The sequence below is a fragment of the Solea senegalensis genome, linkage group LG14 (genome assembly GCF_019176455.1).
Source record: "Solea senegalensis isolate Sse05_10M linkage group LG14, IFAPA_SoseM_1, whole genome shotgun sequence".
In the NCBI taxonomy this organism is placed as follows: Eukaryota; Metazoa; Chordata; class Actinopteri; order Pleuronectiformes; family Soleidae; genus Solea; species Solea senegalensis.
Window position 1 is genome coordinate 10,815,743 of NC_058034.1, and position 27,937 is coordinate 10,843,679.

A 27,937-nucleotide genomic window follows, 5' to 3' on the forward strand; every position below is an offset into this window, starting at 1 on the left:
GGCCCCCGTGTAGAGCCGCCTTGCAGAGTTCAGTCGGGCTGCGAGAGGAATGCGCTGGGATGCGGAGCAACACCGACTGTAGGAAATCGACGCAGCAACTTGCACAGTATGGACAGTAATGATCCGTATTTACACCTCAGTAAGTACAACTCAACAGTCTGTTTAGAGCCGCGTGTGACTGCGGCGACCAAGCTGCTGCATTTTGTTCTGACTTAGTGGGGGGTGCGTTTGTTTCATGGCGTCTTCTCTTCACTGAGCGAGCCGTGCGCGAAAGCGTCCGCCGACTTTAACGACGCGAACTTTCACCGTCCGCGAGTCCGGTTGTTGCGCTGTTCTCCTCATTAGTAGTCATTGTTGTTGTTTTTTTTGTTTTTTTTTGCCAACTAAACCGCAAGCCGCGGTCAATGCAAAAGTCAGGTGACCGTGGTTGCGCCGGTCAGGCAAGGTCAGAGGTTGGCACTTTAATTGCGCTTATGTAATTTATGGCGCTTGTCGCACGACTCTCGCTAAACTGTTTGAGACAGAAAGAGAATATATTGGTCTGGGATGGTCGTTGGATCAGGAGAGGAGAGGCATGTAACAGCGTTCAGGAGCGGAGCATTTCCATTACAAACTTGTTGTGGCGAACAGGAGTGAAGTGCGAGGCGCGCCCTGGTTCTCGCTGTGGCTATATTCAGCTGAATGACAGCTTGATGTGATTTTGCTCTGTGAAGCTGAACTCTGCTCTCGCTCGGCGACGTTGCCCTTGACCCAGCTGATGGCTTTTATCAGGATTTTTTTTTTTGAGTGTGTGTGTGTCAACCTAAAATCCACAGAGACAGGAAAATGGGGCGGCTCTGTCTCGACTGTGGAGTTTGCAACATGTGGAGGACATGCACAGTCGTCCATGTTTGTGTGTGTTTGATTGCTACATCTTTTATCAGATTAGACTCCAGGAGGCTTTTTCGAGCCTCAGTGAGTCACTCACTACACTATATGCATCATATGCCATGTGATGTTTTTTTCTCTCTCTGCAAAACACTCTCACTATCAAACCAGTGCAGGAGAAATATGGCATGTGCCTTCAAACCTTTGTCCTTTGTAGGGAGAAATTAAAGATAATTGTGCGCCATGACGTGGACACAAGTACAATAAACCTTTAAGCTTTGAAAACAAAATTGCGCTGCCCCCCTTTATGTTATCACAGAGATGTTGGCTCCATTTGGAGGGTCTGAAAATCATTTCCATAGCGAATGTGGATCCCAGGGGAAATGTGAAGAGACATCTGGATGAGAACATGTAGAGGGAAGCCCACAGTGGACAGAGCAGTCCCCCCCCTGGGCTACACAGTCTTTCTTGACTTTTTTTCATCAAGCAGTAGAGGGATCCCAGGATTTGTGCAGATTAGAAAAGTATCGCAGCAGTGTAGTTTTATCTTCTATTGATCCCATTCTGATCAGCCATCTTCTCCTTCTGCTCGTAATCCGTACGTTTTTTTCTCTGTATTGCAAACACACAAAACTGCCATAAAAAGTGAATTGAGACTTTTTTTGGCACACTTGCCCCTTTTGCACTAAACTTTGGTTGAGATTGATGCCTGTACAGTGTCGTAAACATTGCCTTAGTCAAAGAATGTCACCACTCTTGGTTTCAGTGGGGAGATTTGTTGTCTCATTACGGTCTGACAGTGATCCTGGTGCAGCTTTTCCTGCCCACAGAGGCCAGTGGCTTTGGTTAAACTTTGGATGTTTGTCATTTTAAGTATGAAAATAGTTAAAGGTGGGCTAAGCAAGGTCGGGGGAATGACTGTTGATGTTTGAACTCGACATCAAAACAAATACATCTCTCCTTTCTGTGCTACTTCAGAAGCTTCATCCCTCACGTTCATGCATTCTGTGTGTGTTATAGCCACACTTTCCTGCCATAGCTGAAGGTAAATGGGTCATGGTTCGTATGTATAGTTTTGCCATGTATCCATTCACAGAGCTGTTCCCATGGAAAACACCATTTCCAGTTCAGCAACTTCCAAACCCACTTTTTGAGTAGTTGGCTTTGTTTGTTTTTCAGTTACAAAGCCAGAGCTCTTTATTAGAACATGATTTTCATGAGAAGTGGTGTGTAAAGAGATATGAACAGAACTTGACAAAAAGTGTTTTGGCTCATAATCTCCACCTTTAACATAAAAGGAATAAATGCTTCATTTCTGAAAGTGAAGGCAGTAAAACCAGTATTAGCTGAACCTCGGATGAGGACAGTTCATATCTTTACAGTTAGTCACTGAAATGTTTGTGTCTGAAAGCTGTAACCACTGAAAGATCAGTCCAAGTCTTGTTTTGTCTGCTTGTTGGCTCACAACTATTATTTATGATATTTTGTAGAGTCAACGACCTGCAGACCAAAACAGATTTGAAAACAGGGCCGTAAACAAGACCAATTTCTTTAATGGGGAAAGAGATCATCCTTTGGAATCTGTTGTGAGTGTGAGGTGAGTCAGTGTGAAGTCAAACAAACAGTGAGGCGATTATGTGCGAGTTGTTTCGTGATCCACTCAACTTTTTCCCAGACATGTTGTGTTTCAGCAGGTCTGATGCAGGCCGGCCTCAGGCACTGAGTAGAGTCAAGGAGTCAGCATTGTGTGTTTTTCTGCCAATAGAAGTGATTCTAGACACCCTGACGAACACCACCTTACCATGTTTTTACAGTGAGAACTTATTTAGCACAAAGATGAGGCAAGAAAAGTCAGAGGGATGAAGTGGGCGGGAGGAGAGGGAAGGGAGAAAAATAAAGGGGAAGTGTGGGGTAGATGGGTCGGGGCGGTGGGGGGTGGCAAAGAGGTAACCTCAGTTGATGTGAACTCTCATCACTTGCGAGGGGTCAATGATTCACCTCCCATACAAACACGCACACACACACAAAGGTTTGCACAGCTATCTATCTAGGACCTCACTAACCTTAACCAGGGAAACCCTAACCTAACCAAATCTTAGCCCCAAATGTAACCAGTTCCTAATTAGCCTCATTAGACTTTGGTCTCTATGAGGATTGCTGGTCCTGAAAAAAATGGTGTTCATAGCAGAAAAAGTCGTAATGGGGTAATCAAAATAAGCACACAGTAGTTTCTGTTTTGACACTGGCACCAATGTGAATTGCAGTACTTTTCCATATTTTTACAAAAATGTCCTTATTGTTCTTTATTTTAACACAAAATCTTCCAAAACCATAGAAAATAGAACACATTGAAGTTTAATGAAGTTTAGTAACACACACTCATGTGGTTTATTTTGTTGATATGCCACAAACAAAGTTTTTTTAAATAACATATGTAGACATGTTGTAAATATTTCAGAATCCAATAATAAAAAATGCTCTGTGTGAGAACAAGAGAGTTATCTTTACTAGCTTTATTATTTTTATTTAACCGCCTGTTGGTCCTCAAACAGGTCTGGATGCTTGTCCTCCAAATGTTTTTGCCAAGTTTGACGTGTTGCCACCCGCGATGAGACACATTTCAAAGCACCGCGTGCAGACCGGCGCTTCACTGTTTTTCGGGTTCCCCCTTTGCATTTGCCTTGAAGCCAAAATATTTCCAAATTGCATTCTCAGCAGCAGGGTCTGTAACTATACTGCGTGACAAAGATCTATGACGTCTATGGCACTGACAGGCATTCTCATTAAAGAAAAAAGAGCAAATTTTTTCCCCCAAACGCTGTACAGTACTGTTTTGAACATTTAAGTACATCCCCAGCACACACGCGTGGCTGCTAACATTCCGACGTCCTATATGTGTACCAGCAAAAATATGATCACGATATCATGTGACTTAAAGAATGTGTCTGTTCAAATTTAACTGTGAAGTCCCAGGAGTATTAGAACCTGCTTTCTTATGGCCTAACCCTGTACTGAGCATTCCCCACCCACCGCCCACTCCTGCAGAGTTAAATCACCACACAGGTAGAGAGGGTTGGGCTCGCTGCAGGTATTTGCTCAAGGATTCTATACCTACGATCCCTCAGTGCTGTCACACTCATTAGCACACAATATACACACACTTGCGATTGAGTGTGTGTATTAATGTGGCAGAGTAAAAGATTGCTTGTCTTGATTGTGTGTAAGTAGGTGCTAATTGTGAGAACAGGATGAGGGAAAAGACAAAGCGTAAGGAGGCTTTTCTCTGGGCTAATTTCCATTAATTAGTCATTAGTGAAGAAAGTCAAAAGCCTTGATTTAATTCCATCTTTAATGATGCAGAGAACCTTGAAAGGCCCACCGGCTGCTGCTGGAGTTCACTTGTTAGATGTTTTAAGCTATTTCTTTGCTAATAACGCAATAATAACAAAATACTTCTCACACATGGACCACACACAGGTCTCATTTTACCCGCACTCAACATGCACTTATGTGTGACACATTTCTGATTTTATGAGCGTAATCTGTTCAGTGTTTGGTTTTAATTAATTTGGCAAATGTGTGGCAAAACAGTTGAAGACATGCTCCATTTACAGCCACTTTTGTCAAGCCAACAATACAAACAGAGTAAATAAGACATTTTGCAACTGCGCGCACACACACACACACACACGCTAATTGTTACCAGTCACTGCTGCACATTTTTGATGGGATACACGATTGGTTGCCGAAAAATGTATTTGAGTACTGAGATAAAAGATAAAAACACAAAATTAACTTAATTGTTTAATTATCAAGAAAAATATTCTCTGGTTCCAGCTGCAGCTCAGGACTTATGGGTTGGCCGTCTTCTAATCGGCAATTTCACCACTGGCGTCTTGAGTCTGTGTACTGCAGTGTGTGCGCGCAAGACTCTAATGGTGCTTTTCCATTATACAGTGCTAGCACAGCAAGGCTCGACTCGACTATACTCGTTTTTTTATGCTTTTATTATTAGCAATAATACCCGGTACCTGCTCCTTTTTTTAGTACATGCTCTGGCAAACTGTAGATCAGTGGAAAATACTTGAAAACGTGCGTTAATCTCCAACACTTAGCAAGGATTTTTCTAAAATCTCAATATGTAACAGAGGAGTCTGGTGTATTTAGCGACAGCACTGCCAAAAGTCGGCGATTGTGAGCCGAATCACAACCCGTCCTGAGTCTGCGCTGCAGGAAGTACTGGACTAATCTTTTAATTTAACTGACTCTAATGATTCAGTACACCGACAAACAACGGCTTTGCTCGTCGCGTAGTCTAACTGAACATATAAATCACATTATCTGGGTGTGTTCAATTTTGTTCATTTTCAGTGGGACTAGCATGTATTTTAATAGTCTGGTTTCAGAATGACTAACACAGCGCTTCAGTTTTACTTTTACTGTACTGACCTGAACCTTGAATTGCTCCTGGTGGTGTGTGGCTGGGTGAGAACGATGTGTGATGGAAAATAGAGCTGCACTGGATGATTGCACAAGTGAATGGGTGTGAAAAGCGAAACTGTGAGTTAAAGTGCTTTAAGAGGTCTTCAAGAGTGGAACAGTGCTTTATAAATACAGATCACCTATTTATCATTTTACTCAGTTTTAATTTTGGACCAGAAAGTTCAATTCAAAGACACCACATGAGGGTTATTTTTCTACTAAAATGGGACCAAGTGCTTTCAATAAATCGATGAATTCATCAATAAGGAAAAAGCAGCCCTATACTCAAAAGTAGGTCATTAAAAGTTGCCGTGACTGACCAGCAAAATGTTGTTTTATGACTCCACAGTAGTACAAATGGCAGCTACAGGTAACATAGTACATTATTGAGCTTATTAAAATTCACGCCAGCATTGAGAGGCGTGAATAATGTGTTATTCTTGAGTGCCCACAGGGCCATTTTATTGTGCTGGACCCATCTCACACCCACAAATGCAGGCCTGTACCCATTAAGACAATGCACACATCACTGTTTCTGCCCATTTGTTGCTGCTTGTCTTCGCTTACACATGTCCACCCAATCATGAATGTGGCATGATTATATCCTTCCTACTGTCAAAAAAACTAAACTTTTCTGGAGAGGAGAAAGTGTAATGAGGCAATAAACTGTGTTTGTATCTGACACTGATGGAGCCATTGTACATTAAACAGAGTGTACGATTAATTCCGGGTTACCGATAACCCTCTCACATCTTCACTGCTCATGATGCATCTATGAATGCTAATCATGGCTCACAGTATTAATGTGACAGTTTTTATGTGGGTCACAACACCCTATTATAACACAGGGTGCAATTAAGAAGGACCGTATTATTTTTGCTTCTCCCAGTGGGATTTGTGAAGTCTGAAAGAGAGGCAAGTGTCTCTTCTTGGCTGTCTCCTCCTCTTCTAGCGTCTGTCTGAGTCTGAGTGACTTGCCAGGTTACTGTCACCGAGGGGATCTGGTTACTGCTGGCTATCCCTCCAGCACTGTATAGTCATTTGATCCTGCCGCATGCAGGTGTGCTGCACAAGCGTGCACCAATAAAGTCATGTGGGTAAAGTATATGTATGTGGCCACTTGCTCAGGGAGGTGTGTCAAGTTTTTAACGTTATCTGTTGGTGTTAATATTAAACTGTGTATACAGACGACAAGGCATGGTCAACACTTGATAGGAGGGGCAGGATAAATTAGATGTAGCAGCTGCAGACCTCAATCAGTGCCAATTTTGTATTTATTGGCTAGGGCTATTTTCTGGTAGTTATGATATGATACACTTCCTTGGCCAAGAATATAAACAGCCTCAGCTACCGCTGTTTGCAGGCTGATTTTTAAAATGTTTTAAATGTCGAATTTATCCATGTGTTGTTGCAGTTTATTGAGATTCCCTGAGGGTTTTGTCATGTATTGTTCCATGTTGCCTTTAAGTTATATTTTTGGCCCATGTTTGCATCTGGTTGTTCACTTTACTGTGTGTTTGCATTGAGAAAGACAATCCCTGACTTCCTGGAATGCCATAGCTCTTGTTAAGAACACAAATACACTTACAATGCACACACAGGCAACTCTGCATGCCACTACAGTACAATTAAGCTTGCATGCTGGCACAGCTGTTTCTTGGCATGAAGGTGGATTTCAAACACTGGGAAGGAGATTGAGGTGAATTCTTTAGCCCCTGGTCATTTCTTTCATTTCCCTTTTCAACGCTCACATCCCATTTATAACTCCTTTTTTTTTATTAGACTGAGACTTTGTGACTAAGGATCACAAAACAGAGAAGTTGAGAAAGGTCTCTGACTCATAATAATTGTTGTTGACTGAAGCAACAGCATTGTAGCACAGTTTTCTCATGCTCTCCAATCCTGATCCCTTTTAAGAGGTAAGTAATTGGAAACTTGTGGGTGGGTGTACTGTTCTGAGACCCCCCCCCCTCCACCATGACTACTCTATCCATGCCAGTCACCCTGTTCTGCCACTACAACAGGTGTCTCTGTGCAGATAGTTTTAACAGCACTCAGGGAGAGCAAGAGAGAGGGAGAGAGAAAGAGAGAGAGATTAGATTAGATGAGTGGTGGTAGAAGATCTGATTTATACAACAGTCAGGCAGCAAACAGTTCCTGTGGGATTGATCTGTGTGGAAGGATAATCTGGGTAATCCTATAACTGGTGCTGGTGGACTCCGCCTCCATTGCTCTTCAATGATGCCCCCCTCCTTTTATGCACAACGACCCTTCCATTTCTGTTCTGTCCAAACCCTGAAAGTAGCCGATGTTTAGAGTGTATGTGTCATTTTCTTTCCTAGTTTGTCACTGAACCAACAATTGAGACTGAATCCTGGTCTTGAGCAGCAACTGGCATCCTGCCAGGGCCAAACTTGCATTTGAAGGCATGTGGCACCCTGTATCATCACCTGCAACTGGAGGAAGCTCTGCGAGGGAGATAAGTTACAGTCACTGTGAGTAGCCAGGGTTGTGATGCATGCATGTGTCTGTTTGTGTGTATATGTGTTTTGCTGAAATACAGATAAGAATCGTCTCAGGATGTTTTTTTAACAGAAGATGTTTGCACCACTGTGATTTTCTCCATTTCTGTGAAGTGTGAGCACGAAAAGCACTTACACATGCACCACAGTTATGCCTCTAGTCTTTTCTTGATTTTTGTTTTTGTTTAACTGGGGATTCTAAATGTTCATGGTCTCAGTGGCTTTCAGTAGATTAGAAAGTAGTTGCTAGCTTTAAAAACACTTAATTATTGTAATTGACTTAGGGATGCACCGATACTGAGATCGGCATTGGGCATCGGGGCCAATTCTGCACTCGATACTTATTTTCATAAAATAACTACTCCTGCAACCTATACCACTTCAAGCGAGCTGAGTAGATGTGTAGCAGTAAGCGCATTGTGACACAAAAACATTTTTATTTAACTACATTTAATTTTAAGTTGTTCTCTTGGTAGCAGGAACAAGAAATGTCACTGCACATTGTACTGTGTATGATTGCGTATGTGACAATTAAAACTATCTTATCTTATCTAATGCGAAGAAGCGGGATATTTGGCACCGAGAAGACAGGCGGTGAAATGTGGAGTTCAACTCTGGTTAGAATCAGTGGGGCGGGTTTTTCTGAATAACCGCTTAAAAATAATGAGTGGAAGTTCAGTAGCACCCGTCTCTATAGGTAAACCCAGGCATGGAACAGTAGTAACATTAGCTCCCTCCCTCTTAATTATCCAACCAGAGAAGCACAGTCACATCTAGTGCCACAAATTGCTGGCTGGTCAGAAGTAATTCAATAAAACACTGAAAGAACCAACACGACACACAGCAAAGGCTTTGACACGTAATATTAAGTATAATTCATTTAATAAAGGGCCTCACTCTTCCAATACTTTTGACGGGAAATGTAAATGTTAAAACAACAGCAATAGTATCTAATGTTGCTTTTCATCTCAGTGACGCCAGTGAGGCAAATAGAATTTAGTTTTGTTTGTTTTGTTTCAGTCAGAAAAAAGTGGCATCGGTGCGTCCCTAAATCGATTGTATCAGGTACAAAGAACCATACTCAATTTCGTGGTATTTTCTACAATGACAATAAAGGCTATTCTGATTCTAGAAGGCTTTGCCGATGCATGTTACGATCAAGTGCTGGAGACTCTCTTTAGGTTTCAGATGTGGTCAGTATACATGTCCTTCAATGCTTCCAGCTTCCAGTTGCCTTGTCCTTCACTATCTGTTCATCTCTCAACACGTGTCACTTGCTATTAGCCCGCTCCATTCCCCTCTCTCTCTCTCCCTCTCACCCTCTCTCCCGCTCTCTCTCTCTCAGTGTTTGTGTCTGCTGTCTGTCACCCTGCATCTCTCCATCGACACTCGCTCTGATGACTTATTTTTCTTTTCCTCCCTCCTCTGTTAAAAGAGGTGTGGGGGGAGTGTTGATGTGAGCTCACACAAACAAACACAAGGTCTGATCACTGTTATTTTCTTGACACACTGCATTTGTGATTTGATGTGCGATGTATTTTTAATTTGCGATAAGCATACAGTTTTTTGGTTGTGTTATGGTGTTAAAATGTATAACTAAATATTTATGTTGTAGTGGACCATATGAACTATTCTTAGCTGTTGAAATTTGTGCTTGTTCCCTGTAGAACAATTAACTTACTTTACCTTTTTTTTTTTAGCTCCGTTTTCAACAAATTCCCATCAGCCTGAGATGCATTTAATATTTTGTGCTAATTAATACGTGACACTAACACAGAAAACGTTAGTTATGTGAAATGTCACTGTGAGCTATTACTTGTGTGTTATGTGTTCAGACACTGGAAGTCTGTTACTTATTTCTTATTTATTCATGTGCCAGACGAGTGTAGTTGAAGTTAGCAGGTGCTCTGAAGGTAGTTTCCGCGTCTTTCTAGGATTTTGTCTCAGGTCCAGAGGTCGCGTCGTCACCAGCAGCAAGAGACGAATGGTTTACCGTGCTTGTGCGTGTGTGTGTGGGGTGTGTGCATACATGTGTGATGTTTGTGTGAGAGAGGCTACTACTTCCAGGAACAAATTGCTGCACAGAGCCACAAAAGTGGTTGCTCAGGTTTGCACTGAGCCTGTCAGTTCACTTCTGTTTGTTTACCAGTATTGCATGGTTCCTGTTCTGCCAGCCTGTTCTGTCCGTGCTAGCTCTTCTCGTTTCAGGCTTTATTTTCATCAGTGAACATCTTTAGCGCCGTCCTCCTTACCGGTCCCCCGCTACATCTGTTTGAGTGGCAATGTTCTGTGTCATGACATTACTGCAACAGCCTGCACATAAGAAATATAATATGTTATCTACTACATGTTGGTTGGTTTGAATGGTAATTCCTTTTAGTCTCTAAGCAACAGCTCGAAAACAGGGATAGATAGAAAGGAAGCAAGGCTAATGTCTCTTTTCAGGGACAGTATGTGGGAGACCACTGCTGGATTCACTACAGGGCAGAAATTAGGGTCAGAGAACCTCACTGGCTGAAGTGCTTGTGTTGTCACAGCCGTATGAATTCATGGAAAAACCTTTTTTCATCTAGAGAGAAATTATACAGATGTACTAGTCCATCAGGTTTGAATTTCAAGGTTTGCACATTTGCATTAACGCCACACATGATAGAATAGAGAACCACAGAGGATCGTTCCATTTTTCTCCTTTTATCTCTGAATTGAAGCTGTGCAGAAAAATATCAATTGATGAGATAATGTTCTCAGCCAGGTGGAGAGATTAGGTGTGTGTGGTGTTCAGATCATGTGAGCGTTGGAGAGGGAAGTGGCATCCTGCCAGCACCACATTGCCCTCCCCCCGTCCACCCGTCCTTTGCTCCCTTCTTTCCAATCTGGCTCCGTCCCCCCCTCCTCGCCTCCCGCCTTCTTGACAGCTGGCCTGCTGAGCTGCAGATACTTACCCAGGGATAAGAGGATTTACTGACACAACTGATCAGACATCAACCTCATTTAGCAATGAAATGAATGTTTAAAGGGTTGTGATTTTATGCCTGCGTGCATGGAAAATGCATGTTGTTCTTTCTAATGTGAAACATGAGGACTTTATGTGTGATTGTGTGTGTGACAGAGTTTGCAGCCAGGACCAGAGCTGGATTTGAGTGAAGAGATCTCTTAATGACATGTGTGTTGTATCTAATGAGCGCCACAGGCTGTCCGACTGATTACTTTAGGATGCATTCTGCTCTGTGTCATTTGGTTATAGCACATATACAAACATGCAGCTGTGTCACACACACACACACACACAGGTTTGCATAGGTATTATAGCTATTCTTCTTAGGTCACTGCATTGATTCTAACCCATTCGGACAAAGAGGTATCTCTAAACTTAACCCTCACCTGAACCTAACCACAATTCAAATATTTGCCCCAAACTTCAGACCTCAGAAATGAGGCTCTGCCTAATTCGGACCAGATTTTGGTCCCCATGAGGACTACTGGTCCTGACAAGGTCAGTGTTTATGACAGAAAAGGCCTCAAAGATGTATCAATTATACTCTCAAAGGGTATCAGACATATCACCGTACACACGGAGGATCCTTCTTAATGGTTGCTAATCTTATTGGTACTGAGGCTTGTTTTGGTGCACAGGATCTGCTGCTCCCACTCCTGTCACTTAACCATGACTGCCTCGTCCCAACAACACCACTATAGACTCCCACTGATGCTCTGCTCTTCAGACCGAGATATTATTCGTTATTGGCTTATTGAATCACCATCCAGTCCATCCAGTTATTAGTCCAGCAATTAACAATGAGGGAAGTGCCATACATGTGTGGTTTTGTTTTTTGTCAGCAGCTGATTGATGAGATGTTGTAACCTTGGAGGGGGAGGCGCCTTCCGAAATTCTTCTCATTCGCTTTGAATAGAGCAGCGTCAAACATGGTTGAACTGCATTGTGGGTACACTGCTTCACTTTGCTTGTGTTGCACATGGCAAAAATAGTAAAAATGCAGCCTGAGCGTTGGCCAACCAAAACATGCTATGCAAATATAACTCAGACGCCACTGCATCTGCCAATCAGACACTGCACGGCTCAAATGGAGCTCTCGGACAAAGTTGTCCCAGTTGCAGATGTTTTTTCACGGGCAAAGTGCACCCAACAATGGTGGACATTACATCACCATCACCTCAGCAATGTTAGCAACCCTTGCTATGGAGTTATCTATGACAGACATTGCTCTGTTAACTTCCAAAAGCTACTGTACCTCCAGCACCAAGCCTCAGATTTGCCCACTGTCAAGCATTTAAGTGACATGCATGTAGGGCTGCAACGATTAATCGATCGGTTTCAGTGTTTGTTTGTTTTTTAATAATTAAAACAAGTTCTCTGAGTTTTCCACTTCTTAAACGTGAACATTTTCTGGTTTATTTGCTCCTTATAACAAAGAAATCTTTGAAACGTGGACAAAACAAGGCATTTGAGAACGTCATCATTTCACTGTTTTGGAAACACTGATTTTGTGACATTTTATGGACCGGACAAGTACTTGATTAAATCAGAAAGTAATCGACAGATGAATTGATTATGAAAATAATTGTTAGTTACAGCAACGCACATGTGAGTGCAGTGTCAAGTTCTCTTTCTGAAGCATTTAGCGTTTTTCCATTATCAATTAATCTGATTTTAATTTCCAAGTTTTGTTGAACCACTAAGTTCAGAACTCCAAAATGTTTGATTCACAGTGAAACTTTTAAAAAAAAGACTCCTTTTATAATATGAAAATATGCAGAACCGTTTGCACTCTTGAATAATACATTATTTAGACAATCAATCAATTATCTATGTTTTCACTGTTTTTTTTTAATTTCTGTCAGCATAATTATGGCATTTATTGTAGTGAAATAAGAACATTTGGATGATTACAAACTTTATCTTTTGGTGTTATAAAGACATTAGGCAGTACATCACTTACACTGACGTGTCATTTCTGATCACTGTAACTGTCGGCTGCTGCTGAAAGGACTTTTAAACTTGGTTCAGACGTTTGGCAATAGACAACCTTTGATTTGTGACGCCAGTGGTCAAAGGTGTCCTTCACTGCTCTGTCAGTTTGTTTGCTCTCAAACAGATGCTCTTCGACAGAGACTGACGGGAAAGCCGGGGAGCTAAGCCGGTGTGAATTCAGAGAGATTTGTTATGATGAATGATTTTCCACAGAACAAACCCCACCGCTTTAGTAATGAACCTTTCTCTGCTGCGTGAACATGTGATAGGGCTGTACATTCCAGAAGCCTCTGTGTAGAGGTTATTTACATAGAATGGAGATGGAATACTCCATTGGGTCATTTAAGGACAGGCTTTTTTGAGCTGCTCTGGGCCAATGTGTGCTTCCTCTGCTGAACATGTTTGCCTCCTTAAACACACACACACACACACACACACACGCAAACTCAGATTGAGAACATTGATGTTATTGGTATATTAAAAACAGTTTGGGGAACAAGTTGCGAATTGAGTTCAGGTTTAACTGAAGTTTGAGTCTGAGTTTCGAACAGTTAGGGCCACTTTTTTTAAAATCGATACACTCTGATCATCAACACAATACATTTTAATTTTTGCTGCTTTTAATATTACAAAAGCCACAAAAAACGAATTAAGTCATGAAAAAATAATGAAAACAAAATGGATGAACGATCCTAAAAGGCCCCCTAGGATACGTGATAGTTAATTGACCTCTACTGAAGAGTAGTTGTATCTCTAACATCCAATCTGCCTTTGATGGGTCCATAGAGTAAAATATGGCCCTCATTTATTTAATGTCTGGATACTTGTTTGACCACATTGATTGTGAGAGCATGTTGGCTCTTTGTTAGCTGGAGTTCTGATCTCCCATTCTGCAATCCAATAGATCGCATTAGCCACAAAGACAATTTGCTGTGCACATAAAGAGAGGAGTCAGTGCACTTACTGAGACAGTTACATGTAGAGTCAATTCAAATCTTAAGTTTTATTGCATTACAGGCCATAGAACACAACGGAGCCTGTTTTGAAAGTGTTTGGTTTTGCAATGTATCGCTTGTATCAAGCCAGCTTTGTGGGAGAGAGTGAGAGGGAGGCCCCCGATACATATTTGCCTGCCCGGGATCACTCCTGGAGGGCTGGAGAGAGTGGGCGAATGAGAAAGGGGGTGGAGGCTATAGTCTCACTGCTAAACAGGAAGTTGCACAACATCTGCTCCTTGGCATACAGAGAGAGACTGAATGGCCAGCTGTGTGCTTGAGAGAGCGCCTTAATGCACAAGAAGTGCTACATCCAGGCAGACAATGTGACGTTCTTCTTCTGTTTTACAAATGCTTGACATCTTAAAGCAACTTTCTTGCATTACTCATACTTTCCGTTTGCTTTAAATAGCATTCATACTTCTCATATCCACTGGGGAAGAGACTGCTGTGTGCTTAGTCACTGCCAGAGGTGAAGTGTCAGAGCAATACTTTCAAAAGTCTTCCAAAGAATTAAGCAAGTTGACTGGCGGAAACACTGTTGGTGAACACAAGCCATTATTTACAGCAGAATATAAACGTGGTGTGTACACCTGAGATGACAGCTACACCCAAAGAGCAAGAAAAACTTCTCTTTGCTTTTTTCGGAAAAAAGTTTCACAGTCATTTATTGCTAAGAGAAAATAGAAAATGATAGTTTACAGGGGGATTTGATTGCCTCACAATTATCTTTGGGGGTGTTTCATTTCCAATTTTCCAAATAAAGTGAGACCAGAGCTGTGAGATTGCTCATATCCCAGGTCATTCATATGCAGATAACTTTATAGTTACTAGTTTACCTGCATGTGGGCGGCATCCATCTTTGTGTTAGTTTGCCATATGTTGTGCTTTCGATAACAGCCTCTTACAACATGAGTCTACTTGTGCCATGTGTGGAAAAGTTTGGTTGTGGAGAAAGTTCTGCTGCTTGATTTGCAAATAATACTTAATAAAACTTGTCTGGTCAGACTTTTCCTGACAGAAAACTCTATGAGACAGAAGTCGCCCCTCTTTTAGCTTTGATCGTCTTGTTTTGCCTTGGCTGGTTGAGATTACCTCTGTCACACTCACTCACCTTCATGTTGGTTTATGTTACCTTTGTGCAAAGTTAGAAATATTACCCTAAAGGTCAAGGTCACTGAAATCTGATATGATCCCAAACCCCTAAAAAATCACCATGCTTCACTTAGCGTAGACTGTAAAAATGTAAATAAAAAGCAGCAACAGCATTTTAATTGGGTCATGATGTTTCTTTCTTTTTTTTATGGGACCAGAATAGGAGCTTCAGCCCAAAATGTGTTGTTCACAGTTAAGTAGTTTAAAAGATATAAAAACTGTATTGGACTGATATCGATATTGAAGGGTCGTAATATCGGTATCAAACAAAAGACAGCAAGCCATCCATAAATACATATTCTTAAATTGCACAGCCCAGTCATTAATCCCATGCTGTAGTTTAGCCTATATGCTAGAGAACACCTTACAATAAATTATCAGCTGAAGGGAAAATTGGAGGAAAACTGTGTTTTTATCCTGTACACAAACACAGGGGCTGTTCTTTGTGTGTCAGGGTATCATGCCACCCGCCATCTTAAAACACAAACATGAACAAAACTGTGGAATGTGACATTTAACTTAGAACATTGTGGCAACGGGCCTAGTATCACACAGTGAAGTGTGTTTGTGTGTAGATGGGTGAGGGATGGTGGCTCAAGGCCTTTTTGAAAATCACCTGAAATAGACATGGGTTAATGAAAGTGCTTGAATTTTGTGCAAGAAAGAAGTGAAGTTGATATTAAAGGTAAATGTCTCCCTTGTTTGTTGTCACACCACCCACTGTTTCACGCGCCCTGCATTGATGATGTACGTAGACTAGGCTTACGTCGAGTCCTAATTACTAGCGGTGTTGTGGGGACTGCACACTGTCTCTCTCCACTGTTGCCGTGAGATTCCATGCAGAACAATGATCAAGCAACGTTAAGCAAGAGGGAACAAATGACGTGATGCCTGGGAAATGCAAATTTCAAATCTCTTACACACCAAAGAAAATTACAAAGCCTGGCAAAGACAAAGATCCCAAGGACAATCAGATGTACCATCAGATGCACAGTGTGCTGCAAATCAATAAAAGTGGACGCCATGACCTCGCATTCAAAATTGGGCTATAACTGTGTATAACTGTGTAGCTCTCTGATTTATCAGCGTCATAAATGTGACTCTTTTCTGGTTTCTTTGCTCCATAAAACAAAGAAATTATGAAAAATTAATTATTTGAGAACATCTGTCATTTACAGTTCAACGATGAACATTTTTCAACACTTTCTGACATTTTACGGTCCAAACAAGTGTTCGATTAATCATGAAAATCATGAAAATCGATAATTCAAAATAATCTACGCATCCCTTCCAAACAAGTTGTGTTTTTTTGCGTTTGTCTCCACCAGTGCATGCGACAACATGTGACAAACAGCCTCTGGTGTTTTTACACGGGATGTCTGTGTGCACAAGATGTTGGTCCTTACATGTAGCACATGTCAGTATTTGTTGATATTTGTTGATTGTGAATGAACGTCCTCACAGCTACCGCACACGCATGAAATTATACTCCGCATCCTGCTCGTCAGTTGACTGACAGCTTTTCAAAGTAGGTCATCTCCGTAAATGCCAGCCTGTCAGTTTGCATCACTGCAAAGCAAAGTCAGCAGTGGCACTCTGCGGCAAAATCAGGTGGGCACTCTGTAGAGCCATATTCACGCCACGCTGATGTCATGTATTCATATTGCACCGTCAGCCAGCAGTAACTAAAACTTGTCATTTTATGTAGACATCTATTTGCCATTTGTTTCTGTATATCGTATGTTTCATACTTGTAATTTGCCTCTGCTACACTCACTGAAGGAGCATGGAAGGACTTATTTCATTGCTACAAACATTGTTTTTATTATCATGATAAAGTGATCTTTAAAATCTTTACAACTGCTTTTCAAAAGCAAAGTAATCTCTGTCCAAATGTCTCCCTCGTAGAAATGGTCTCTGTCCATACCAACACGCCTGAGAACACACATCATATGACAGTGTAAACAGGAAGCGGATTGTCCTCCCTGCAGTTTGTTGTTTAGTTGGTTGCATAGATGATGAGGTGGAACGTAAAGGCATGCAAAGCTCATTCATATTACATTTACTACTGGTAATTGAGGCGGATTCTTCTTATTTTCTTCCAGAGAAGTGTCACATGGTTAGAGTGTGGCGAATCAGAGAAAGGATATGTTGTGACTGGTTGGACCATAACAGGACCTATTTTGGTCTTCGGGTTTAGTCTGTGTCTTTGTTTCCAAATGTCTTAAGACCAAAGTGTACCCTGAAAATGAACACACTCACCAGCTATGCTAGCTTCAATGGTGTCACAGTAGAGGAGTGTTTTTTAATAATATGTGTGTATGAATGTAGTTATAAACACATATAAACCATTGCAACGCAGCCTAAAGACCTGTGTGAGAGTCAGTATAACCCGTACAGTCACAGGGTTTGTTGTATTGCAGTGCATTTGTTTGCTCTGGTGCACATGACAAACATGACACTTTCATATCACACACCTTTTGTTTTCCTCCAGACTCAACAGGGCCAATGAGCGCGGCCCACACCCACCCGCCTCCCATGGGCGGCATGGTGGGACACCCATCGGTCATCAGCACTTCCAGGCACCTGCCGTCCCCCATGTCCACCATGGGCTCACAGATGAACGGCCTGGCCTCACCTTACCCTGTTATTACATCATCTTTGGGTTCACCCTCTGTATCACTGCCATCCACGCCCAACATGAACTTTGGACCACTCGGCAGTCCACAGGTGAGAAATGTGTCGGTGTTTTGATGATAATGAGCAGTGGACGTTGACTTCTTTCTTAATGAGACATAAACTTACTGTCCTCATATGTTAATAATGTTTGTACTTAAAAACAAGAACGTTTTTCAGTTTGTGATCAATGTATGATATTTGGTGCTTACTCACTGAAATATGGTGGATCTTTTTAAAAATACACAGGGCCTTTCCTCTATCGTTGCACTCTCAGCAACAGTTGTTTATCATAGTTTTGGCAAAGTGATCTTCACAAAACTATCATGTTCTTTGATTGATTGTGTGCCTGTCGTTCTTGAAATCCCTGACAGTGGATACGATGTTGAAGGTTAACCCTATCCAATGTGTTTAGCTGGCATACAGCAGTGGTGTTTCTCACTATCTTCTCTCCTTTTACTGACCTTTACACTTCTCTCCCAAAAGGTCATTGCTTGAGTTCCGTGCTGCTGGCAAAATCCAAATATTTAGCCCTTTAATGTATATATAGACACAGAGGAAAAAAACAGAAAAAGAAAGAAGCCTCAATTGCTTCTGCGTTCTAGACATTTTTCATTTATTTTACTTGACTCTGTTTGCCTTAGTTTCTTTCATCGTGCCAAGTTGTTGATTAGTCTCTGTTGATTATTACTCAGTTCCTTCATGTGTGGGGGTGCATTTTTCAGATTACATAAATAATAAACAGCAACACCCTCAGCCTGTTCTTTTTGCTCGCTGGCACACGAGACTTAATGGAAATACTTTCTTTAAGTTGTATTTTTGAATCAACTACAGAAATGCACACATAAACACACACACACACTGTGCTTGGATTGAGGCCACTGCTGCAGGACAGTAATATACTGTGCATTGCTTCAATTACAATATGGATCTGTGCCTTTAGGGACAGTCAGGGCTAATTCAATTGTGTGGTGTGACCATCTTTTCGCAGCTTACTAGTTGCCACTGATCAAACTACCGTCATGTACCGTCTCATACTGTTTTTATGGGTGAGCTGGAGTTCATAAGGAGTCATGGGCTGCAAGCCGATTCACGATTAGGCTTGTACAGTACTGTTCATATGTCTTAGGGCGCCACTTTTTAGTTTTCTGTCTGTCAAATTCTATGATCATTGGTATTTGGGTTGGAATGATGTGACTGAAAGTTGGTCTTGTATATTAATAAGCTGTCAATGACTTATTGTTCAAGTGTAAGGATCGGTCACACTAAATGCTTGCCAATTTAAACTGTAGAAGCAGTTTTTTTTTCCAGCTAAATTTGTTATTTTAATGCTGCATACATGTTTCCCATATTTTCTGTATGCGTTCCAGTGAAGGTGATTGAGAAATAATTACAATGTAGTGTCATTATTGCATTGCTAAAACAACCAACCTGATGGTGCACAGTGCAGTTTTGGATATTGCAGTTATATTTATGTCATGTGACAAAATCAAACATTAACTAGTATTGCAATTTTCAACCTGAAATATGACTATTTTACTGCTGCATTTAATAGGAAATAATTCACATATCTTAATTAATATCTTAAAATAATTCGATTCTATTTCAATTGATTATATATTCAAATACTTCAGTCTAAAACCCAATGATATGTAGTTAAACTAGCCCTGCACTGATCACCAAATTGATTAAGTGAGCAATCGGTTCAGTTGTGTTCGGATCGCTGATTGGCATTCACTCACCTCATCAACATTAGGTGTTTTTTTCTGCATGTGATTCAGGCATGATGTGGTCAGTATCAACAAAGCTGACCTCACAGTACTTTCCTTCACTCAGCTTCTGTGTGTGTTTATGAAGTTTATGTTGTTGTTTTTTTTGATTGCAATTATGAATTATGGTCTGTAGCTTTGAGAAACACAAGGTCACAGAGAAGTGGATTATGTGCACGTCTGGCCCATTAAAGCCCCAGTAAACCTTACATGTAGGATGCAGTACGGTCTTCATACCATGTGTTGTATAAAGAATGTATGAAACATCAATAATCTATATACAGTGCTTGTAGCCATTTTGGCACCAATGTGTCATCTGTCTGTAATGGCTAGTGCGTCTGAATGCACCAAAAAAGGTGTATTTCTCTTCAAGTCATACATGGGTAAAATTAATTATTTGTGAAAACTGTGGAAGAGTGCGCTGAGGAGGAATAACTGTGAGCTATTGACTCACTGATGAGTGAATGCACGGGGGGGCTGAATGCTCATTTAAGTGTGACCATCTGCCTTTGGGGCAAATACAGCTGAAGAGGCCAGTGGCAGTGGAGAGAAATAGTGTTCTCTGGAAAAACTGAAAGAAAGAGAAGGAAATAAAAGAAATCTTGCATACTCTCCTCTGTTGTAAGGTCACATACGTAGAGTGTCTTGTGTCATCAGAGGACAGTCATAAGAAAGTGCACTTTGTAAATAAGTGATAAGAACAGCCTGATGTAACTGTCCTTTACGTCTGTCAAGCTGCATCAAATATATAAGACAGGAGGGGGCCTTACAGTATGTAGGTCAGTGTTGTTGTTTCCAGCTGGAGTGCAGGTGTCTGCACATGTACAAATAAACAAACATGAGTGTGCGGCATGTGCACGCTTCCTTGCTGGCTGTCATCAGCAGCAAACGGTCAATGGGCTTGAAGAAGGTAAGAGGAAAAACGATGTGTTGAAGCCAGACTTGTTGCCTAGCCTTCTGTGGACGCTGATGACACGCGGCGAAACTGGTTAACGCTTAAATGTTAAAGGAAAACTTACTATTATCTAAAATAAATAAATAAATAAATAAATCATCTAGCCATCTGTATCCAAACAGAAATAATTGCGCTGAATTTTCACCATCACTGTGTCTCATTATCAGTAGCCTACTCTATGAAACCCCATTTCCACTGGTCAAATGAAAAAAAATAATCCTAGGTTTGAATGTGGTTTTTAAGAAGCATTCACTCCTGGGTCAAATGACAATGACATGCAATGCATGCAGTTTTTTATCGGCTTTGTCGCTGAAGAGGAAGCTAAGAGGAACTTAAGAATCGGGTGAATGTGCTCATTTCTGCCTCCTTTGCTCTATTTTTGTTTTCCCAGAGATGCCCAACTGCTGGCACAATGCAACAATCCATATTTATCTTCCAATCCTTACTTTTTTGGTAAAACGTGTGTTTGTCCTACTATCTCATGTCAACAAATATCTGTCTATTAAGCCAGGTTTATTGAAGACAAGACTAATATATAAGACCAACTTTCAATTATTACAGAATCTGACACAAAAACAAAAAGGCTGGTGGTGCACACTTCAATAGCTTTTATCTTAAAAAATATTTTAAATGAAAACACACTTGTACGGATGTAGCCTCACTTATACATATCTCAGTAGGTTGCTCACACCTCGCTGTCTCTTGAGATGACATGAGACCATATACTGTCTTTTTGAACCTGCATGTAATTATAAGAAGCTTTGAATGTTCCTAAATGCAGCATTTGTCTGATAAAATGAATTCTGTGTTGATCAGAAGTTTGTCTTCTAACAATTCATTTTTAAATGTTCTTCAATAACCTACACAGGGGCGCCCTCTGGTTGTTGAGTCTGAGAATTGCATTTTCTGCACACGTGACTTCAACCTTTCCTTGACAACAAACATTAAAAAACCAGTATGACAGGCCTCAGACAGAAGGCTCTGCTCCTCCCACAATGTGAGCATGTGATCGCACTCTGCGACATATTCTCAATAAAGTGTGTGGGTGGGGAGAAAATAATTATATGGGTGAGCGGAAGACAAACTGAGAAAATAGAGGAAGAGAGAGAGAGTATCATAAGACCTGCCTCAGTCTGCTCACGCTTGTTTCCCTTCTGCTTCCCCACTCTTTGTCTCTGTCTCCGTTTTGTCTTCCTGTCATCCTCAGATGAACTCTATGAACAGTGTTAGCAGCTCGGAGGACATCAAGCCTCCACCAGGGCTACAGAACATGGGAAACATCAACTACCAGAGTACAAGCCCCGGGGGAATGTCAAAACACATCTGCGCCATTTGTGGGGACCGCTCCTCAGGTAATGTTAGAGGGTGAGGATGGAGGAGAGGAATTTGCACTCCCACTCCCCGCAAACATTGCTTGATTGGCGGAAAGATAACAAGTTGATTTCAAGGTGATTAGTCAGACTGTTTGTCAGGATTATCTGCATATGTTTATGGTTCTTTTATTTTAAATTATAGTGCTGTTACTGAGTTATGAATGGGTTTTTTTTTTTACTGTGTACTTTATGGCAACATGCTTACAACTCTGATTCCAACCTGTGTCCAGAAGAGGGTCAGACACTACAAGTGCAGTGAGGTCTATCGCTGGCTCGTAGCAGAACTGATACGGTGCTCTTTGTTTCCACAGGAAAGCACTATGGTGTGTACAGCTGTGAGGGATGCAAGGGCTTTTTCAAAAGGACTGTCCGGAAAGATCTCACTTACACGTGTCGAGACAGCAAGGAATGCCTCATCGACAAACGCCAGCGGAATCGCTGTCAGTACTGCCGCTACCAGAAGTGCCTGGCCATGGGCATGAAGAGAGAAGGTGGGTCCATGATAGTTAATGTTGTTTTTCAAACCCAGAAAACCATCCAAAACCGTACAAATGCACGTGGATCAAAAAAGACTGAAGGAATATATTTCAATTTCTCGGTGCAACCATGAGAATGTGTGTCCAGCATTTACTGCACAACTGACTTTTGTAATTGTGGGATAGCGCATGTGATGTCAGTGATATTATGATGCCAACGAAAACGATTCCAGAAGTTGATTGTTTGTGTGTATGTGTACATGCAGCGGTGCAGGAAGAGAGGCAGCGTGGCAGGGAGCGAGGGGAGAATGAGGTGGAATCTACCAGCAGTTTCAACGAGGACATGCCTGTGGACAAGATCCTGGATGCTGAACTCGCCGTGGAGCCCAAAACAGAGACATACAGCGAAGGCAGCCCGGGAAACTCTGTAAGAATCACAGACCCTGATCATGCTCACGTTCACAATGTATTTTTTGAATTCCCATTAGGAATAGAACAAAATTATCCGGCCCTAACCTTTCCTTTTTTCGTCACCCTTCCTTTGGGGTACTAGTGTTATGGTACAGTACGGTATGGGTGGAGCTAGACCCACGACAGTCAGCTGATTGGGCAACAGAAAAGCGCCACTCCCTTGCGACCGGTGTTTATCTCATACAAAGCTTGACACAACAGCCACAAACGAGCTGCTGGATGTCCTCTGTTGTCCGTTGTGTTATTGTCTGTTGTGTCATGTTCGATGTCGCACAGCGCACGACCCGTCTACCAAGTGAAAAGGAGTTTCACTTGGTAGTTGGTAGGAGTTAATGTTGATGAGGTGAGGAGGTCGCAAGGCCGACCGAGGACTTTACTCTTCCAAACAGTACCGTGCTGTACCAAACCAAATTGTACCATGATGGAAACATGGCTCTACAGTCTCTAATTGGCTTTTGAACCAGATATCCCCATACAGTGCCCCAACGGTACAAAGCACTATGGCACCTGTGGTACCCCAGAACACAATCAGACTAAGTGAAAATAAAATAGTCATAGCGAGATTCAGGATTCAAATGATTAGAAGTTAAGTTGAATCTTGGGACAGAATGGAGACTCAGTAACTTCATTCGGTCAAGCTATTGTCAGTGTTTTTCTGTGTTATTTGCCATTTGTAAAACTTAAGATTTAATTAGCTCCATCTCGACAGTCTCACGTACAACCCTGCGTCACATATCCTACTGCACAAAGCTCATGTTATTGTTCTCTGGTGACACCGTGCGAGCGGTCAGTCAACTTTGCAATCATTTTTGACAGTGACTTCCAGTGAACTTTCACAAGACTTTTGGGTAATTTGTTGTTTTGCGAAGCATCTAAAAATATCCACAGCTGTATGTGTTCACGCTCACTGCGGACAGCAGAGTTCACACGTCAGTGAAGGAGTTCACCAACGAAGCTGTCGACTGTATTGCTTTAACATTTTATCTTCATGTTCCCCTCTAGACCAACGACCCGGTCACCAATATCTGCCAAGCAGCAGACAAGCAGCTCTTCACTTTGGTGGAGTGGGCAAAAAGGATCCCGCACTTCTCCGAACTCCCCCTCGACGATCAGGTTATTCTACTACGAGCAGGTAGCCTCGACAAGCACACGTGTTAGTATTTATCTCTTGCAGAGATCAAACCTCTCTATGACCCAGCAGGTATTCATCCAATTTATTTATATAGTGCATTAGAAACAACATAGTGGACCAAAGTGCTGTACGATAGTAAAGCAAATATTTGAATCAGAGCACATCACACATTACCAAACCAAATATAACTGCACTTTTTTCCAAGTCCTGACAGTGTAGTGTGTGGTTGCACCAGGGGCGACCTCTGCTGGTGAGAGACGTTCTACACAGACCTGAGTGAGACATTCGAAAAGTGACACAGCAAACCTATTAGGACTGATCTTACGTTCAAGAAACAAATCCTCTGAAAATGTATTCAGACATGATAGAGGTTAGACAGAAAGATGGAGTTGTCACGGATGTTTCTGTTTTGTATCCAGGCTGGAACGAGCTGCTCATTGCCTCATTCTCGCATCGCTCAGTCACTGTTAAAGATGGCATCCTATTGGCAACAGGCCTACATGTCCACAGAAGCAGCGCCCACAGTGCTGGAGTAGGCTCCATCTTTGATAGGTAGGTAGCAGATAAGACCATGATGAACCTGTTCAGACCTGGTATTAACATTCGTCCTCAGTGATCCAATCACATCCAGGTTTAAGTACGTTTAAGTAGGTTTAAAAGGGTCCTGATGAGATGGGAATGTTCATGAAGAACCACCAGGTGTTTTGAGGATGTATAACAATTCAACACTTCTCTCTCTGCTGCTACTGTGAAAAACTATGTTCTTATAAACATTGTTGGTTTGACAGCATGTTTACATTTTATAAAATATTCTTGTTTGATTTCATTTTAACTATTTTTTCTGTACATAGATTCAATATACAGTACTTTCTCTTGTTGCATTTTTCTTAATCACGTTCCTTATATTCTATTCGTGAGTGTTATTTAATTAATAAAGTATTTTGATTGCGATGTGTCCACATCCGAATAGCATTAGAGACATCAGAGACTGCCTACTCAGCTGACATTGTCTGATCTGTGGTAGCTTCACAGCATTATTGCACCAATCAGTGCTGCTTGGTGCAATAATACTGTAATTATTGATTATGGTCACCATATAATTTCCTTTCTAATGGTTAAAAGTTTTTTCACACACACACTGTTGAGTCAGTGGCTTCAGCAAACAGATTATAAAATCATTTGGATCAGTTTGAGATCACAGGCCACTGATTTTCAGTTCATCCTGTGACTCTCATGTTATACTCCTGATGTCCTGCAGGGTCCTAACAGAGTTGGTATCCAAAATGAAAGACATGCAGATGGACAAGACAGAGCTCGGTTGCCTTCGAGCCATCGTCCTCTTCAACCCAGGTCAGTTTACTCATCTGTCTCCTTTGTGTGATAAAATACAAAACACAAAATAAGCAGGGCATGCCATTTGTCTGAATTTTGAACTACTTAGGTATAGAGTGAGATTTTGTGTTGTTATTCACAATGCAGTGATTCATTGGAGTGATTGTTAAGTGAAAATCCTGTTCATGTCGGTATAGCCATCAAAGAATAAAGAATAAAATGGACTTCAGTAATTGATGGACACTGTAATCGATGCATCACACTCCCACCTGTCTTTTCTCTCATCAAATCTCTGCCCTCATAACATACAAACACAAACTCCATTACAACTTCTGGAAGCTACCTACCCCCTGTATGAATAATCTGTGAGAAAACACATTATCCTAGTGAACTGCACAGGTAGTCAGTTAGTAGATACAGTAGGTATGCCAGCATAAATCCATTGGGTCCAAACTAAATGACAGGCCTTGTTTTTTTTTATTATTCAAAAGGATCATTACATCTATGGGATATTTATATTATTATTGTGAGGGCTACAAGATATTTTCTTTTTTTCCCCAGACAGCTTTGTTTATTGTTGGCTATCAGGACATGAGGACGATTACTAAGACAAACGTAGTGCTGGCTGGTATACTGGTTCTTACTGAAAACTGGTATTTATTTTTTGAAATATATGAGATATTTTCCATACACCGCATGAAAAAAGGAGCGTGCGCCACTAACTCTGTGTCCTGTCGCTGGCTCAATACGAGCGGACACACACACACACACACTCTCTCTCGTTCTCTCATTCATGCTCATGCATAAAAACTGTTGCATTCAGTGAAACCATTGAAATTTTGAAAAATGCAGTGATATCGTTTTTTTGGTCACACCACCCAGCACTCGACAAAACTGAAAACTATTACCTAATGTTTAATTTTTAATAACTGGAGGCATCATGTGCTCAGGTTGTTGATCCAATCCTTGTGGATTAAATGTCTCAAGAACATTTTCAAGGAATCCTTTTAAATTTGGCACAAACATTCACTTGGACTGAAAGATGAACTGGTTAAGGTTGCTGGGACCTCTCAAATCTTTATTTCTTTTTTTGTAACCTTAAGAAAGCCTTTCAAATTTGAATGAATGAAATAAATGATCACTGGGACTCCGAGACTAATACTTACATTTGAGTGGCCCCTTCATCAAGGACACATCAAGGATGTTTTTGGCCTTTTGAACATTCAATTTAATTTTACTCAACATGCACATTTGACAAGTATCTTTGTGTTTGTTTGTTGTTTCTTTTCAGATGCAAAAGGTCTTTCAAACCCACCAGAGGTCGAGGGACTGAGGGAAAAAGTCTATGCTTCACTTGAGTCGTATACAAAACAGAAATACCCAGACCAGCCTGGCAGGTAGGAAATACATGACATTGAATGATGGATCAATAGAAATTGAAAAAATGCTCTGATTCAATTGCTTGGTTAATTGTTAAGAATCAGTTTAGGACCCAAGAGCAGGCGTGCGACGAGACGTGGCAGTTTTCACAGTTTACAATTAAAAAGGGTTATCAAACGTGAGGCTCCAAACAGCGGGGAGGATAAGCGTCAATGGCAGCATGCGCACAAGAGAGGACAGGAATTAGTGAAAGGCAAAACAACAAGCAGCGAGTAGACGCTAGTGTAAACAATGTTTTTAGGAGAGCCATGCCGTTACCACAGAGTTGACTGCTGCAGGGACAGGAAATATTAAGGCTGAGCTGATGAGTAGATAGGAAGCAGGTGTGCTCCCGCCGCAGGTGAGCTGATTACATGCTGGAAGAAGAAGCAGGAGAGAAAAGGAGGAGATGTAGGATTACAATTGATGGTTCTATAAATAAGCAATTTTACTAGAGGTAGATCATTTTCCCCAAATTCAAAGCCTCACCCACGCTCCCTTTTACTACAAAAATGGGAAGTGCAAAGAAGCATTGTTTAAACTAAAGAAAAAGCTCAGTAGAATTTGTAGAGTAAGCATGAGTGGTTGAATGGTTGTTTGTCTGCGATGCACCCCGACTATCACCCTATGTCAGCTGGGATTGGCACAGCACCACCGCGACCCTCCTGTGGAGGATAGATGGATGTGTTATGATCAACACAATGATAACCTGAATTTATATTTGCAAAACGAATTGATCTCTCACTGTATCTGAAGATTATTTTCCTCCGTGCCCAGGTTTGCTAAACTGCTGCTCCGCCTGCCGGCCCTGCGCTCCATCGGCCTCAAGTGCCTGGAGCATCTGTTCTTCTTCAAGCTGATCGGGGACACGCCCATCGACACCTTCCTTATGGAGATGCTGGAGGCCCCTCATCAGATCACATGACACCAGTTCCCCCTGTCCCTCTGTATATACTCCCACATTGTGAGCAAAATGAAGATAGAATGGAAAAAAAAGACTTGATTTAATCTGTAAAACTGCATATTTTGTACCAAGCAAAACATTGTAATTAAGGATTTAAAAATGTATTTTGATGCTGTGGGGAGGGTGAGATGGACTGAGTCCGCCGTTCAGAAAATGAATTATAATACACAGATTTATTTTATAAATGCATAATTTCAGGTGTTCATTGAAAAGATGCCCAATGCAGTTTTGAGGAATAATATTTTGTTCAATGAGGAATTGAATAAAACGGGAAACCATTCCTGCATTTCTTAATACACATTTGAGAATTCAAAAAATAATAAAGTTATTTAAAAATGTATCGAAAATCAGTGTTTATA

At 41.4% G+C, this 27,937-nt stretch overlaps 1 protein-coding gene across 4 annotated transcripts; it reads left to right on the forward strand.

The window, feature by feature from the left end:
- On the forward strand, positions 1-27,925 carry rxrgb (retinoid X receptor, gamma b). Of its 4 annotated transcripts, XM_044043996.1 has the most exons (12): positions 2-139; positions 2,358-2,464; positions 7,692-7,844; positions 17,506-17,741; positions 21,619-21,763; positions 22,096-22,275; positions 22,527-22,687; positions 23,734-23,863; positions 24,283-24,415; positions 25,122-25,213; positions 26,487-26,592; positions 27,392-27,925. In XM_044043996.1, the coding sequence occupies exons 3-12, from the start codon at positions 7,778-7,780 to the stop codon at positions 27,537-27,539; spliced, it is 1,398 nt and encodes a 465-aa protein (XP_043899931.1). In that variant the 5' UTR covers positions 2-139; positions 2,358-2,464; positions 7,692-7,777; the 3' UTR covers positions 27,540-27,925. The 4 variants fall into 4 exon arrangements, with proteins under 4 accessions (XP_043899929.1, XP_043899931.1, XP_043899933.1 ...); XM_044043994.1 differs by lacking the exon at positions 2,358-2,464 and having other exon boundaries at positions 1-139; XM_044043998.1 differs by lacking the exons at positions 2,358-2,464; positions 7,692-7,844.
- The last annotated feature ends 12 nt before the right edge of the window (positions 27,926-27,937 follow it).

Coding starts and splice junctions, on each gene's coding strand:
- rxrgb (XM_044043994.1), top strand. CDS start 7,778: ATGTGGCACCCTGTATCATCACCTGCAACTGGAGGAAGCTCTGCGAGG. Junction 21,764..22,095: donor TTGTGGGGACCGCTCCTCAG/GTAATGTTAGAG, acceptor TTGTTTCCACAG/GAAAGCACTATGGTGTGTAC. Junction 23,864..24,282: donor GGTTATTCTACTACGAGCAG/GTAGCCTCGACA, acceptor TTTTGTATCCAG/GCTGGAACGAGCTGCTCATT.